Source organism: Trichogramma pretiosum, unplaced genomic scaffold (genome assembly GCF_000599845.2).
Source record: "Trichogramma pretiosum strain Unisexual culture from Peru unplaced genomic scaffold, Tpre_2.0 scaffold15, whole genome shotgun sequence".
NCBI lineage: Eukaryota > Metazoa > Arthropoda > Insecta > Hymenoptera > Trichogrammatidae > Trichogramma > Trichogramma pretiosum.
In genome coordinates, this window is record NW_019641686.1 from 1,740,084 (window position 1) to 1,757,582 (window position 17,499).

Genomic DNA, 17,499 nt, shown 5'->3' on the forward strand with positions numbered 1-17,499 from the left:
CGAATTTTCCCACTTTTCAGTCCTTACCGTAAATTTAAAAGTAGTATTCCAACACTTGCAAGTTATTCTACTCTTCTATTTCATTAATTAACTCGTGTTATTATATACTATATTGCAAAAAATATATTAAGAAGATGCATGCGTTCTATAAAGTAAAGCGGTGGACAGCGCAAGCTCGGGGAAGATGACACTTTTCTATATTTTCGTTATAAGCAAGAAAATTAGATTGACGGCCCATAGAAATTTGCACAAAAATAATGTTTTTTTTTAATTATAATGACTCGCCACTATTTAAGGGCTCAAAAGGGGCTTAAAATCGAAAAAAATTGTATTTCAATTTCAAGTAGAATTTTTTGTCACCTTTTTATTAAATTTTTTAAAATTTCAGAATTTTTATCATTCAGTGAGATAGAGCTGTTTTCGTGAGTCTTTTTCGTATACTTTGCGTGTTAAATTTTTCCTTTTTTTGCTTTTTCTGGCGTTTTACGTTTTTGCAAAATGGACCTCTGTTGTCGTAATATTCAGAGCGTACCGATTGAATTACAGCACCAGGGTCGCGTACACTTCTTCACAACATCTATGGTTACAATTTTTTTTTCATTTGACGTTTTTTTCGTGATCTCCATCATGAATTTACTGATTGAAAGTGACCTATGAGTTCCTTCACCTCGTCCGAGGTTGTGACGGTTACCATCGACTTAATGAAAAAATTTCATAGAATAAAAAGTGCTTAGAATTGTTCAAAAAACATAAGTAAATTTTTTCAAACTTTTTGGAGCGATTTTTGGTTTTTTGATACTTTTAGAACTTTTTTCAATGAAAAAAAATTTTTTCAGATTTTTTTTGCAAAAAACTGTTGCAAAGCAGAATTAATATCACTTTTACATCGTTTGGCCACACCGTGTGGCGGCCTAATCACCCGTCCGGTGGCTATCCCTTCCCTTCTCCCTCTCGGTAAGGCCAAGTGTGTCATCTTGCGTTGGAGGATCGAACGCAAAATTTCCACCATCAATTATGGACAATAGACCATATACGCAGCTAAGGGTCGGACATCTCAACGTGCACTCGCTCGACGCACATTTCGAGGACGTAAGGGCCATTATGACGCAGCGTGACCTGCATTTGTTTGCGATCGGCGAGTCGTGGCTCAAGCCCTACATGCACTCTGGACCCTTCGAGGTGACTGGTTACACCCTCTTTCGTCACGACCGTGTTGGTGCTGGCGCCGGTGGAGTCGTGCTCTATGTCCGCGGTGGCTTGCGCTATCGCTGCGTTGCGTTCTCCGAGCGCCCGCCGATTTATCGCAACAGGCCGGAGTTTATGTTCATGCAGGTCCGGGTCGAGTCGTTGAGTGTTCTCGTTTGCGCCGTCTACAACCCCCCAAAGGCTGGTTATTGGAGTGACGTGAGGAGGCACTGCTCAACTGCAGCGTAACCTATGACTATGCCATCTTGTGTGGCGATTTGAACATCAATTGGCCTGTACTCTCCAATCCACGTGCTACTCTGCGTGACTTTTTTGTGTCATACGACTTCACGCCATTGCCGTTCGGGACCACGTATCATTCGGGAGACACGCACACGACAATCGACTACATATGCGTGCGAGGGCTGCAGGCCCTGGACACGGACAAGGAACATCACCCGTATATATCGAAGCACGATGCGCTCTTCGCTACTCTCCCGATCGACGTGCCGCCTCCTGTGGGCGCCAACATCAGATACCGAGACTTCAAGCGACTTGACCAGCGTCGTTTTGACGCTGAGCTTTTTTCCATCGACTGGGCCCACATCATCGGCCTGGTGAACGTCAACGCTAAGGTCGGGGCCTTCACGTCGGCGGTGAACCGGTGCTTCGATGCGCACGCCCCTTACCGGACTATCGCCCCGAGGAATAACTGGCGACCATGGTTCAGTGACGAGCTGAGGGTGTTGATATCTCAGCGTAATCGGGCGTGGCGACGGTACCGGCGCCTTGGTCGGCGAGACGACCTCGAGGCTTTCAGGGGCTTGAGAGGGCGCCTGCCGCTTTTTATCGGGTCAGGATCGCGTCGTGCAACGACTCGTCTACTGCGTGGAGGATAGTGGGAGAGCTTGGTATTGGCTCTCGTGCTCGTGACTCGTTTGCGTTGCCGATTGACGTCGACACTCTGAACGAGCATTTCGTTGGGGTCGCGGGCGACTCGGGCCTGCGCGACTCCCGCCAGACAGCCAGGATTGCACCTTAGGAGCGATTCTACTTCTTCTACGTCACGGAGCTGGATGTCTTGGAGGCCGTCAGGCGTGGCCGCTCCAACGCCAGGGGTGTTGACGATATCTCACTGCGGCAGCTTGCTGCGTGCCTGCACAGGATTCTGCCTGTGCTCTGCGACATCTTCAACGCTTCTCTCCAGTCTGGTGTGTTCCCGAGCCTCTGGAAGTCGGCCTTGGTGCGCCCCCTGGCTAAACGTAAGCCTCCACTCGATGTTGGTGACCTGAGGCCGATAAGCCTGCTCTGCGCAGCCTCCAAGCTTCTTGAGTATGTCGCTCTCAAGCAGATGAAGGCATTCATATGTGAGCGCGGTATTCTTGATGATCACCAGTTTGGATTCCGGGAACACCATAGCACACACACAGCGCTCATCGATCTGGTGGACGGCGTGCGCGCGGCCGTGGAGGACAAGGACGTTGTCTTAATGGTGGCTATAGGCTTTTCGCGCGCTTTTGACCTTGTCGACATCGGTCTGCTGATCGATAGGCTGAGGTCTTACGGTTTCTCGGACCAGGCCTGCTCCTGGATTCAGTCTTTCTTGTCGCACCGACCTCAGATCGTGCTTGGACCCCAGGGCGAGATGTCGTCGCAGCTCCATCGCGTGAGGGGTGTCCCTCGGGGAAGCTTGAGCGGTCCTTTTCTATTCTCTATGTTCATCAACGATCTACCTTCGGCCTGTCTTCACAGCAAACACCACCTATACGCTGACGATTTCACAATCGTCTGTCGAGGACCTGCCAGCCAACCTGAGGTGATCATCGGTAAGATGAATGACGACCTCGCCAGGGTGTCCAGGTGGGCCGAGGAAAACGGCCTTATCATCAACGCCAGGAAGACACAGACCATCTGGTTCGGGAGCCGGCCTTACGTCCGGAGGATTCGTGCTGCTGCCTTGCCGCCGGTCTTGCTCTGTGGAGAGAGCCTGGCGCCCTGCGAAGACGTGAAAATTCTGGGCTGTGTTCTCGACGAGACTCTTACTTGGCGAGAGCACATTAATTTCACGGCCGCGAAATGCTTTGCCGCCCTGGCGCGCATGCGGAGGGTGGGCGACTTCCTGCCACGCCGCACCAGGCTGATGCTCGTCAAGTCCCTCCTTTTCCCGCACCTGGATTACGGGGCGGGACTGATGGCTGGCCTGTCTGACGAGCTCTCGACCAGGCTCCAGCGATGCCAGAATGCTGCTGTGCGTTTCATCACGGGTGTCAGCAGGTTTGAGCACATCACGCCGTCATACGTCGAGCTCCGGATCCTCAAGCTCGAGAGGCGCCGTGGCATCCTGTCTCTGGGCCTGCTGCCTTCCGTGTTGCGGCACGACGCGCCGGTCTACCTGGCGGTCAGGTTCCCCTTCCAGTCGGACAATGCCGCACGGAGCAGCCGAAGATCTGATCTGGACCACTCGCTTCCCGACGTGATACGGACCTGCTGCTTTGAGCACTCATTTTACATTCACGCCGCTCAATTGTGGAATGCACTGCCACAAGGCCTGCGACTATCGTATCGCGGTTCTTGTTTCGGGAGGGCTTTGCGCGAGCTTTTTTTATCTGCATAACCTGTAATTTGTTTGTTGACTTTATCTTTTGTTGTCTTTTATGTTATATTTTTATTTTATTTTGTTATGCTTTATTTTATATTGTGATGCGATGTTTCCTCGTACGAGAGCTTTCTCTCTGCGAGTCTTGACGATTGATGTATGTACTTCTGTAATTGTGCTGTGGCTATATAGGGCTCTATGTCCTTAGCCAAAATGAATGATTTCTCTCTCTCTCTCTCTCTCTCTCTCGCCGTCGACGTCCTGATGAGTATATATTCAGCGCGACCCTTCGCTGCGTTGTCATTCATTCTTGAACAACTACTCGATAATCACCACAGCTCTTGGCTAATGAACTTGCGAGACGATTACATTGACAAACCCAGTGGCGTAGCTGAAAGTTGAGGCGCCCCCCCGCGAAAATCGTTATGCCCCCCCCCCCCTGAAATGTTTTATCTAACCCCAGTAACCGAATCGACTTAGCTTGTCTAAGGTTTAAAAATATATTCTATATTCTTTTAATATATTAAGAATTTCTGTTTTTAAACCTTCAGAACTTTGATTTAAAACTTGGAAAAATCTTAAAAAACACTCTTGTACTATGAAAGTACGAAAATTGTTATTACTATCATAATCAATGTTCACAAATCGGATAATAACGCTCAATTGATCTTTTTTTGATATATCTTGAGTCGTATCTAAAATTATCGTAAAGTATTTACTCTCCTGGATATCTTTGATGATGGTCTTCTTAATATGAAATGACAGTAATGAAATTAGTTATCATTTTGAATTTCAGGACTTAAATAAGTGATTCTTTTGTTTTCCGAATTTAAAACACTGTACAACACGCCATCATATTTTGCTAAAAGTTCAATTACACTTAAAAAATTGCCTCTGTTGTGCACATCGGATTCGCTCATTTTTCTTTCATCATGACCTCGTAGAGCCAAATTACAACTAGATAACATTAGTATCACATCAACTACACGTTTGAGTACTTCAACCCAGAAATTAATTTGTTCCTTAACATTAACGTCGACTAAATTGTCTATTGTTTTTTAATTATTTTCGAAAGTCCTTGCCAATCATTTATACCTTCTATCCATTCCCAACGAAAATGAGGATTTTTTCGATCGGCAAAAAGCCAGCAGTGCTCACAATAAGCTTTTTCGAATACTTTTGAATAGCACAACCACAATCTTGGTAATTTGAGAAAAGAATCATTTGTTTTTAAATTATAATAATCTGATGATAATCTGATTTCCGTCTTTGAGTACCACTTGGACGAGAGCGTTTCATTTTTCACTCAAAAATTATGATATTACAGTTTATAATATTTACTTATTGAACGACTGATGTCTACTGACTATGATTTGACTTAGCGCTGTTTCTATAGTGTGTATCAGTACCGGTTAACGGCGACAGTAACGTACCACCTCCTCTCGATAATGTGGATCAAGACAGTAAGATGGCGCCACTAAACATGGAACTTGAGTACTCTGATGATGCGGATGGCGTCTCGTGTGGCAGCAGCATAGCGTCTAACCAAAAAGATTCAAGACAGCCGCCTATCTATGTTAAAAACCGATCATCGCAAGAATTAATGAAAATATACAAAGATAATAATATCAAAATGTGTTTTCTCATAAAAAACACCTCAAACAATAGCTGCATGCTAAAGACCAGCAACATTGATGACTTTATGCTTACACGTGAAAATCTGAAAGTTATGGGCATTGAATACATAACATTCACCCCAAAAGAAAAGAAATTTAGATCCATACTGCTTAAAGGCTTGCACGCCAACACCTCTTGTGATGAAGTTTTACAGGAGATAGAACAGCTAAAATTAGATCAAGTTTCAATACACAAAGTCAGCGTCTTCCAAGGCAAACCAAAAAGTGGCATCACCTTTCTAATACAGCTATCTGCTGACAGCAGCACAAAAGAGCTAACAAAAACTAATTTTCTACTGCATCAAGTTATTCGCTGAAAAATGCTTCACCGTACAGAACCACCTCAATGCAAAAGGTGTCAGAGAATTGATCACGTTGCTTCTAATTGCAACATGGACTACAGATGTGTCAAGTGTGTCGATAAGCATGAACCAGGCCAATGAAAGTTGAAAGAAAAAACCAATGCCTCGGTGCAGTGTATACTGTGTGGAATGACTGGCCACCCAGCATCGTTCAGGGGCTGCACTGAAAGGCAAAGGCAAATTGATTTGATCAACAACAAAAAAAACATTCACAACAGAAACAATATAAACAAAGGCTCATATGCCAATATAACTAAAAGCTCGACTTCTGTTCACCACCAAGAAATAGCACCATATACTCCAGCACTCCATGAGACGAAAACTAAGGATTTTGCAAAGGCACCTGACAATCAGCACAACGGCAACAACTTCACCAATAACAACCAAGAGTCGATCCAACATAGCACCACAGGACAACACAACATACTTGAAGCAAGAAACGAGGACCACTGCAATGAAAGGTTAAATAATCAAATTGAAACCAAATTTAACAATTTATTAGGTAAACTAGATGGCATTTTTGGCCTCCTAAAATCAGAACTCTGTGACATAGTCAAAAATGAAAACAATATTTTGTACTCTAAAATTGTTGAAAACTCCCAAAAGATTCAACACATTTATGAAAAACTAAACATAACATGGAAAGATTAAATACTATTCATGCAAATAACTTAGCCTTAAGCAACATTAAAATCATGTCAATTAATGTGAACTCAATTTTATCTCTATATAGGAGAAACAATTTGGGAGTATTCATCAACAAACACAAACCAGACGTACTGGCAATTTGTGAAACAAAACTATCAAATAAACATAAGCTACGTGTGAGTAATTATACTATATTCAGAAACGACAGAGATGCTAAGGGAGGTGGAACTGCAATATTAGTAAGCAACAAACTCAACTGTTCCAATGTCACAGTGGTCGGTAAGCTAGAGATACTTGAATATACAATAATTAAAATCAAACTTACTGGTAATTCAAACCTAATTATAATTGGGGCCTACGCGTCCCCCACGCATAATATAAATATAAGTCCAGACCTGGACAAATTGTTTAACGAGCTCAGACTTGAAAATGTAGCTAATGACTACGTTCTGATAGGGGATCTCAATGCTAAACATAGTAAGTGGAATAATCCCACTACCAGTATCAACAGCAGGGGCAGACAGCTGGACCGATGGGTTGACAACACAGGCATGCTATACGATGTTAAAATTTTATTCTCACAAACTCCCACTCTATACAAATCTCACAGCTTTATAGATATTGCTCTGGTAAAGGGGAGCTGTATACTTAATGATAAATACTTACACACGCATAATTATGAAAGCGACCACAGGGCGATCGAATTGCAATTAAAACTTAACAATAATATAATCTTGCCTCAACCGAGTGAAAACTCACCTAAATTCCTTTACAGGAAAACCAATTTGAAAAAATTTAATAAAAGCCTAATACAAAACCAAATAACAATTCCTGATGACATAAATTTGTCAAATGTTGAAATTGACGAGCATATAAATATGCTCCAAGAGTCAATAACAAAAGCAATTCAATCGTCTACACCCACATACTCGGCCTTTGATTACGGCAATAATGGTCAAAGTAAAAAGATACAACAGCTTTACAAGGAGAAGCATACCATACAAACAAAAATCCACAAAGTTCGCAACAGAAGAGACCCGTCATCTGTAGAACAATATAAACAATTAAAAGCAAATATGAAAAATGTAAAGCAAAAACTTTACTGCGAATTCAGTAAAGAGGCAACGGATAATTGGGCTAAGCTGGTCAAAGGAATTAATTATAAAGAGTCGGCCAATTTCTTCCCAAAAATAAATAGATTATTTAAGCCAAAAAACACTAATATAGACACTAATAATTTAATTGTTAGACATAAACATGAAAACATTTTAGATATCTGCCGAATAAATAAAATAGATCTAAAAAAAGACGAAAATAACGATTATACAATCTCTGAACCGGACTTGATAAATAATATCATAGGAAATTTCTTCCATAAAATTAATTCCAAAGACGCTGACTCGGGGTCAGAGTTGGAAAAAATAATTAACAAAAAAGTACTAGAAACTAAAAATAAGTTAAACGCGCTACCAGCTATTACGACATTCAATAAAAGCAACAAGGCCTCAAACCCAACCGCTATTTTAAATTCAGCTAATTCACTATTCACTCATACGCGCACCGTAATTAAAAACATCAAGATATTAAAAAACAAAACATCGACTGGCTGGGACGAAATTTCCAACACCATACTTAAAAAACTTAATTACCACTATATTAAAAATTACACGATTATTTTCAATAATTGCCTTAATAACGGTTATTACCCAGAAGCTTGGAAAAAGGCGAAACTGATAGTTTTGAACAAAAAACCCGGATTACCCCTTGAGTTAGATAATCTTAGACCCATAAGCCTGCTGCCGGTGATCAGCAAAGTGTTTGAAAGACTCTTAAAATTCCATATCAACCAATGCTGCTCCGACAACAACCTCATTCCCGAACACCAATTTGGTTTCAAGCAAGGGCACTCGACAATACACGCTGTACATAAACTGATTTCGGACATATGCTGGAACTATAACAAAGATGAGATGACGGGTGCAGTCCTAGTCGACCTACAAAAGGCCTTCGACTCGGTCTGGCACAATGGTCTAATTTATAAACTACAAAAAATAAATATAAACCCCCACCTCCTTAAAATAATCATAAATATGATAAAAAACAAAAAATTCCAATTAGTTAGCAACAACATCATAAACACAAACAATATATTTACTATTACTAAGGGGCTCCAGCAGGGGACCGTCAACTCACCTTTGTTATTTAATATATATACAGCTGATCTTCTCAAGTTATTTGAGCTTAATATGGGGAAGGTCTCTGCGCTAGCGTTCGCGGATGATTTAATCTTATATACTGCAGACAAGAATATGAGAATAATTCAGCAACGACTACAAGAGATATTTGACAAAATTTATTTCTTCTACACTCAGTGGAAACTCACAATTAACACAAATAAATGCGAAACAATACTCATACGCAAACCCCATAAGGACGAAAGCGCATACACGCGCAAGAATTGGAAGAGTTTTGCACTATACGACCCTATTACAAATGTAAAGATCCCTCATAAGAGGGAAGTCAAATACCTAGGAATCCTCATTGACGATCTCCTAAAATTCAACACTCATATGAAGAAACAGCTGGAGAAAGCCAGAGCAATGTTTAAGAAGCTACATAGCTTATTCTACTCACCTTTTTTAAACAATAGAGCTAAAATAATTTGCTATTTATGCCTAATTCGTCCTCTGCTCACATACGGTTGCCCCATCTGGTTCAACGCGTCTGCGTCTGCTGTCGAAAAACTAAGATTATTCGAAAGAAAAATAATACGAGCCTTGCGACACGGTGGCCTTTCAAGGCCCTGCCACCGCCGCTCAATGAATGCGTGGGCTCTGTCTGGGCCGTACGCGAAAAAAATATTATGGGGAAAAGGAAGGCAACACTAGGTACAAAAGAAAAATAAAGAGAAATTTGTGTTGTATTATTTATTGAGCTAATTGCGTTAAAAAAAAAATTTAATTTAAATATTTGCGCGGCTCAACCGGCTTTTGTGCTCCCCGCATACACTCTCTCTCTCTCACACGCACACCTCGCAAATAATGTTTACCGTACCGAACAATGGGTTATGATGATCCGGCTCTGGCTAAAACCCGCCCGGCTGTGCTGTAGTCCGGCTCGGGCCCCGACGGTGGTCTACACTGGTGGTTGTCGCGGCTGGTGGTCCTGGACCAAAGTCTCGGTTGTGCACCCGGCGTTCCACACACACGACACTTCTGCACTTGTTAATATTACTCTCTCTCCTCACTACTTTCCTCACTCTCACCTCTCTCTCACAATTCCACACGTACTCGCAGGTACCTTTTCTCACTCTCTCGTTATTCTCGTCACTCGTTGCTCTCGTCACTCGTTACTCTCGTCACTCGTTACTCTCACGTGCCTCAACTCACTCGGCACGACTCTCGCGTCAGAACCCACTCGCACGCTCTCGCTCGTGGCTCACACGTGAAAATTCTGCGCTCGGCCTCCTACTCACACGCATCGCGTGTCCGGCGCGGCGCGCTCTAGCGGCGTTTTACAATTTTATATCCGGCGCGACATATGAATTCGTTATTCGGTCTGGCTCTTGGCGGCGGCTCGTCTTTCCCTGGCGATTGACCTGCAAAACAAGATGTCCGTTAATATGCATCACTTATTCTTTTTTTATTGCCTGTCAATTTTTCTCACACTTATCTGTCTTGAGCTGCTCGGCACAATCACAGTGTCACAGCCTGCTTAAACAAATACCGATCAGTAAGCAGCAATTACGTAAAAAGAGTAAGGAACTATGAACTACTCAAACAAGCTGAAATACCCAGAATTGATTCGTTCATTGTATATTTAACTAGAAATTATATTAAGTGCGCGCTTAACAGTAGAGTTAATAGCCTAATTTATGGTCCATATATTTATAACGATGAATATATTAGAAAAGCACTAGGCAATGGGTATGTGCCCCCAGAAGCCTTTTTCTACTTAGATAGATATAATGTAATAATAGATAACGATGGCAAACATGTTCTCTACCAGATGAGTAGAAACAATCTCAACAAAAAAATATTCATAGAATTATTTGATAGTAGTCAACATGTTTATTGTGACCATTTAACAGAATTTGACGCCTATTTGTTAAAAGACTTTAACTACTATAAGAAAACTTTGTAAATATATTTGTACCTTTCGTTCTTTTTTTTTATTATTAGAGTTTATCTTGTTAACCCAAAAACCAAAAACCACTAATTTTAAATTACAATGTAGCAAATTCTTAGTTTACATTTTTCTAAGAGGCTCAATATCACAGTATGTACTAACATGTAAGTCATATTATAATTTCATTATAACTCATTATATACTGGCGAGTGTCCCAAGGGACCATTCCTTTAACTTCGACCTAATTATATAGTTATGTTTCCTGTATATGTTTAAAACTTGTAAAAACACATTATTTGCCAAATAAACATAATTCTTTAAAAAAAAAAAAAAATCAGTACCGGTTAAGACTTGTATACGTATACGTATTCGCAGCACCAAAACAATACACGCGGTACAACGTCTCGATACTTAACGTAATTATTTTCAATTTTCACGAGCTAGGTCGATCGGGTTACTTGGGATTACTTGGGGTTAGTCCGTGGCCCCCTTTCGGGCTCCCCCCCCCCGCGCACCGTGGGCCCAGCGGATGCTCAGCTACGCCACTGGACAAACCTCAACTGGATTTGGACTTTATTTGGAGAATATCCGAGAAGGACTCAGTCGCACATCTAGTTAATGGACTTCGTCCTAAGAGCGATTAGCGAACTTAGTCTCTGGACTGGTTATCGTACGTAGCCCTTCAAACGAGGATATCCTAGTCTCTCGTTGCCGTTGCATCGTTCACGGGAGAATATCCCGGTGCAAGACTTCGTCGCTCGAGTGCCTATATCTCCTCTGCCCTCTCTTCGGTCGACCTCGTGTTTGAGTATCAATTTGGGTAGATGGCCTTTTGACTCTTGGCACGAGCGAGATCGTCAAGAGGAAAGAGTTGAGCTCGAGTCTCACGACTCAACAGGTCGTCGACCTGTGTACAAGCTCCGACTTGCTGTTTGAACGAGCAGAGCACGTACAGCAACGGGTATGAGTACTCCGTTGACGTGACCTCTCCCGACGTAAGCCCTCCTCGCGAGAGTCGAGGCAACGTCGGCCCACCTACGTCGTCTGCACGCTTGCGCATCAGCTCTTTTAAGCAATTGATGGCCCGGTACATAACAATTGCGTCATGCGTTGCGCGTTGCTCAATGCATACACAGAGCATGCAATTGTAGATAACCTTACACCGATCTAGCCTCCTTAATTGTTTCGGCGTAGTCATAGTACAGTATTTGGAATAATCGTAGCAAGCCAGTAGCTCTTCTATATAACGATATTGTTTTTCCGATTACAATGGTAATGGATAAAAAAAGATAAGGGGAAAAAATACAGGTCTATTTTGTAAATTAACAGTGGTAAAAAAATTGAAAAGTTTGTTCAAAGTAAAGCTGAAGCATTGCAAGAGAATGAATAATACTCGAAGTATTTCAATGTGAATTTTGTGAATTTTTTTCAATGTGGCAACAGAATAATAAACATTGAGACTTTGAGGGAGGAGTTATGATATAATATCTGTAATTTACTTTATCTCCTATAACTATATCTAACTCCTATAACTATATCTATAATTTAATTTATCGAGGGTATATACACTAGACTGTCCGTTATTTCCCGAATTGCTCCAATCCTCGCTCTCACCCCTTGAAAGTTCATCATTTGGCTCACAATGAAAGAAAATCACTGTCCGACCGCGATTAATTAACTCTAGATAGTGCCACACGCGTCAGCTTTTTTCCCATTTAAATAACATGGGAAAATTTAAAAAAAATGTAAATTGAAGTTTTAAACCACTTAAAATCGCTAAACCTTGGGTTTAGCGACGGTTTTCACTTCCTGGTACACCCATAATGAGTAACCAATACTTACGGGAACCCTCCAAAAAGAATTTTGGATTTTGCACACACGATATACTCAAAAAATGAAGAAAAACAGTATTTTGGCGTGGTTTTTCGATATTTTACAGCAGAACTAAGCATGAACGATCATTTTAAATATATTCACGTCAAAGTTGAGATCAAGACCTTTAATTTGAGGGTAATAAAACCTTTTTACGTTCATTAGGAAAAGCCATGTCGGAGCTGTGTGTTCGCGTGTACATGGCATACTGCACCGCCCGCGATCAGGAGCAGGCTTTTTGCCCCCTGACATCAAGAAGCTCCTGGTCAGTGCATTTATTGTACCTCACCTGGACTATGCCTGCCTCGCCTTCATCGACATTAAGACCTCGGTCAACCTCAAGCTCAGGAGACTTTTGAACACCTGTGTTCGCTACATCTTTGGATTGCGACGCGATACTGAGCTTTTGCCTTCTTACCGCAGGCTCGATTGGCTGACTCCATCGGATCGACGTAGCTACTTACCGAACGTGTTCACATATAGGATGCTTTCTACGTCTTCTCCGGAATACCTCATGGAATTTTATCATCCACCAGATAACCAGGTCCGCCGTTCAGCGCGTATTGCCGGCTGTGGAATGACTCTGGAGGTATCTTTTGCCGACACCACCACCTACAAGACTGGATTCTCCGTACGTACTGCCATCTCGTGGAATGCACTCCCGACACGTATAAGTTCAGCTGCTTCGTTGCCGATCTTCATCTTGCTGCGTGACCACATGCGGTGCTCGTCCAGTGCTCGCTGATTGTTTAACTTCTCAGCTCATGTCTGTTCAAAATTTGCTATATTGTGATCATGTCTGTATCTTTGCTATGCATTTTTATGCAAATTCTTTGCTAATTTTTTGTTTTTGTTATGCTGTGTTTTGCTACCATTTTGTAAATTTCTGTAATATGTAATTTGTAAATACTGTGCTGTCCGTATATTTTATCATACATATTCTTGTTGTAAATCTTCTGCCAATTGCCATTCGGTTATAATGACCTTGGCATTAATAAAAAGTGTTCAATCAATCAATCTCTCTCGCGTTGTGCAGATGAAAATTATTGACGATGTGGCCTACTTGTTTGCGTGCTAATATGCGTATAAAAATGTATCCGTAATAAGTAATAATTACCGTCTTTACTAGATGAAAAAACTTTTTTGTCCAATGAGATGACCCTTCACAACATTTCCGGCGTCCAGTGCCTGAAGTCCTGGGCATAGTCAAGTCGAGCTGCCTCATTCAGCTCGGTCAAATCGACTTTCTTGCTCGCGCTTCGGAAACGTAATTCCGTTCGTTTTCTAACAGTTCTTCGCACTGTTTCGTAGCATGCATTGATATTCATTTGTTGCGACAATCCCTTTAATGAGCTAAAAGGATTTGCAACAATGGCATTCTTTAATGCCTCTAAAGCGTCGTTGTCGATAACGTGGGGCCTGGAATTATGCCGGCGTTGATCACCAGCTTCTTGAGCGGCACCCTCGGCATTAAATTTCGTTGTCCATTGTCGGATGATTCTCTCCAAACAACGGAAATGGGCAGCTATCACATTGCGAGCCACATTTGCAGTAATCAAATATCGCAATACAGCGAGATTTGGCTCGTTCGGCTGAAACGGCATTGTTAAAAAAAAAAAAAAAACGTTTTATTGTTCACGAAACCGACACGAAGCGCGATCAATCCGGACTGCCTTGTGACGGTAAAAATCGGTCATTAGTGCAGAAGAATTTAGGGTTTCCCAGCTTATTCGCAAGTTAGCGGTGGGGGCAGCTACGGTGCGAATTTGCTAAATTTTTAAACTGCAAACGATAAGTCGCGCAAATGACGCGAAGGAGGGGGAACTTGGCGGCTCGACCTTAACGCACGCGGCTCGTTGCAAAAACGAATTCGTTCTTTTTACGCTTGACCACCGTGAAGACCACATCGCACTCTGCCACCACTATTTGTTTTAAAATTCTTCCAAGGATGAGGACTTTACAGCGAGAATTGTGCAGGGAGATGCGAACGCAGGTCATTTTATATGACCAGCGTCACAGATATATTGTGACAGTCGCGTTACGCGGTCACAGGCCTCTCCCCTCTTCAGCACGCAGTCCCACTGTGATGGGACATAGACACGAAAATGTATGTGACGCAGCAGCCGCAGCGACGCGCATGTGTGTAAGTGTGTGCGTGCGAGAGAGAGTCCGCGTGTCATCGCACGCGGAATCGCCTGTCTCCTTCTTCCTTACGGAGCAAGGGCCGGCTAATTGGTCACGTGACCAATCAGAGCGTCTTGCGAGCGCGTAAAGGGCGTAGAGACGGAGAGATACTCGGTAATCGTGGATGAGTAAGCATCGTGCGCGTTGCTCCGAATTCGACCGTGTCGCGAGATAATAATTACGACTGGACGCGACAAGTGCGTGACGCGAGATTCGCACGACTTGCGCGGGCGTATATTCGACGCGGGTCGATCGAGGACGAATCGGTGTATTCGCGAGAAGTATCTCCGACGAATTGTATTGTGAATTAGAATCACGTTAATTTTCTGTTATTGCGACTTCGCGAACAGTGCAAACCAGCAGCAGCCCACACGAGCGAGAGGGTCAAGCCAGCTGCGATTACAGCGAGCGGCCATTGACGGCATTCACCTACTGTAAGTACCTCTCGAGTACTCGACCTCTTCTGCGTGTGCAATCGCGTCTCAGTGTGATCGAGTGGGTGTGTCCGCGATTGCGAGGCTGCGTTCGTATTTGAAAGTCCATTCAATAAATACTCTATTATTTTACCATATTAATTCGCGAATTATTATTTCGGCAGAACCTTCCCGTTATTTTCATCCTAGGTTGGACCACGACGCCGCCGCGGTCGGTGCGAATTGTCGCACCGAATAACTGAGCCAGCCGGCGATCCGCGCGAAGACGCGCATCGCCTAGGATTACCCTGTGAATATCGTAGCGGTCACGGGAACTGTTACAATATATTATATCTGTGTATCACGAGTGCAAATGATGCATTAAAAATCTTGAGAAAATCATGTTTCTGTTATTCTGTCTTAATTTATGCAATATTAATTCATCCGCAACTTCTACAAAAACTTGTTTAAGAGGATCTTTTGACGGTGGTTGGCAAAAACAAGGAACTGGTCACACATATAAAAGGTATAGACATTTATTTTATTCTAGCTCAATATTAATTTCGAACCGAAAATTATGTATTACTTAATTTTATGTCACACTGCTGTAGTAGGATTCCACTTAGGAAAAATGTTATCCTACACTGTCTGCTCAAAAGACTGTTGGTTATGCTCGTTTGGTCATTCTCCACAAGATCATGATTGCCGGAAAAATCATACAGGCTCAGCAAAGTTCATGGAGACGAGTATGATGAGGAGGATGAGGAAGATGATGAGGAGGATGATGAGAAGGATGATGAAGATGATGGCGATAAAACTAAGGTAAAATCTAAAAATGTTAAGATCTCGAATACAGAAAAAAATGAAAATTCGTCAACGTCGTTAAAAACCAAACACAAGTACCTGATGTTGGCAGTCATGAGAATGTTAATAATGATGAAAACAAGAGTTGACAACACAGATGAAGCTTAACATCACTATATGTACCGGTGAAGTAACCACTCCCAGAGAAGAAGACATCCCAGGCATTATACGCGAAGCACACGACTCCACCATCGCCAGACACAAAGGTATAGTAAAAACCTATCCCCGAGTAAGAGAAAGATATTTCTGGCCGAACATGATGAACAGAATCCGGAATTACGTCCGGACATGCCATGACTGCCAAACCAAAAAACTTGCACGAGTCAAGACAAAATTTTCCATGAAGATAACGACTTCCGAGGAGATCAACGCGGCACTGGACGCTCTACTGGGCGGTCTGGTGTCTAAACGCGACCCTGTGAAATCTCTGCGGAAGGCATACGCAGGAACACAGGTGGCTGTGGTCGCACTCCCGGATGACCTGGCGGCCACAGCGCTTAAGCTCGGCCACATACGGATCGGCTGGGTGAACTGTCGCATCCGTGGTCGCGAGGAGGCTGCGCGCTGCTACCGCTGCTGGAGTCCTGGTTACATGGCCGCTCGCTGCAAGGGTCCCGACCGCACGGAGCTCTGCTATCGGTGCGGCCAGAAGAGCTATCAAGCAAAGGACTGCAAAGGCCAGACGGCGTGCGTCCTCTGCCAGGAGCGAGGAGCCGACGACGACCGTCACGCGTCCACAAGCTCCAGCTGCCCGCTAGCACGGAAGGTCACCCAAGCCCGCCGATGATGAGAATCCTCCAGCTCAATCTCAATCACTGCGAGGCTGCCCAGGACCTGCTCTGCGATACCATAAGCAAGCTGCGCATCGACGTGGCCATCCCGTGTGAGCAGTAGAAGAACCTCGCTCCACCCAACACATGGCTCGCCGATCCCGACGACCAAGCAGCTATCTGGGTGCAAGGAGGGAACCCAGTTCAAGAGCGCCCGACGACAGTGTATACCTACTTCTCGTGGGCCCGAATCGACGGAATTTTCTTTTTCAGCGTCTACGCTCCACCAAGACTCTCTGAGATTGAATTTTCCACCCTCCTTGCGAACATTACCGAGGAGGCCCGTGGCAAGAGGCCCCTTGTCATTGCAGGGGACTTCAACGCATGGTCGACGGAGTGGAGATGTAGGGCGACTAGACCGTGGGCTCCCATCCTGCTTGACTCGCTCGCTCTCCTCGATGCGGTGCTGCTCGACGCCGGCGACGTACCAACTTTCAACGGCCGACAGGGCAGCTCAGTCGTCGACCTGACCTTTGTTTGCGAGTCGCTTGCGCCTCGCGTATTATCATGGACGGTGAGTGGGTGGTACACACACAGCGACCATCAGGCCATCGTCTTTGAGATTGAGGATGCCGGGACTTCGACCAGGCCCTCGACGCGCCAGAGCTGCAGATGGAACGCCCGTACACTCGATGTGGACCGTTTCTCTGCCGTCGTGTCCGGCGCATCGGTTGCCCCCGGGACCGCGGAAGATATGGCGTCGAGCCTTATGGACATCATCACCGGCACATGTGATGCCTC

General features: G+C 43.8%; 1 protein-coding gene across 1 annotated transcript; it reads left to right on the top strand.

The window, feature by feature from the left end:
• Positions 1 to 16,184: 16,184 nt before the first annotated feature.
• Positions 16,185 to 16,715, top strand: LOC106649909. Its single transcript, XM_014367637.1, has one exon. It carries the CDS (start codon positions 16,185 to 16,187, stop codon positions 16,713 to 16,715), a length of 531 nt encoding a protein of 176 aa, XP_014223123.1.
• Positions 16,716 to 17,499: the final 784 nt, after the last annotated feature.

Excerpts from the sequence above, each read along its gene's own strand:
- LOC106649909 (XM_014367637.1), top strand. The coding sequence starts at position 16,185 with ATGATGAACAGAATCCGGAATTACGTCCGGACATGCCATGACTGCCAA.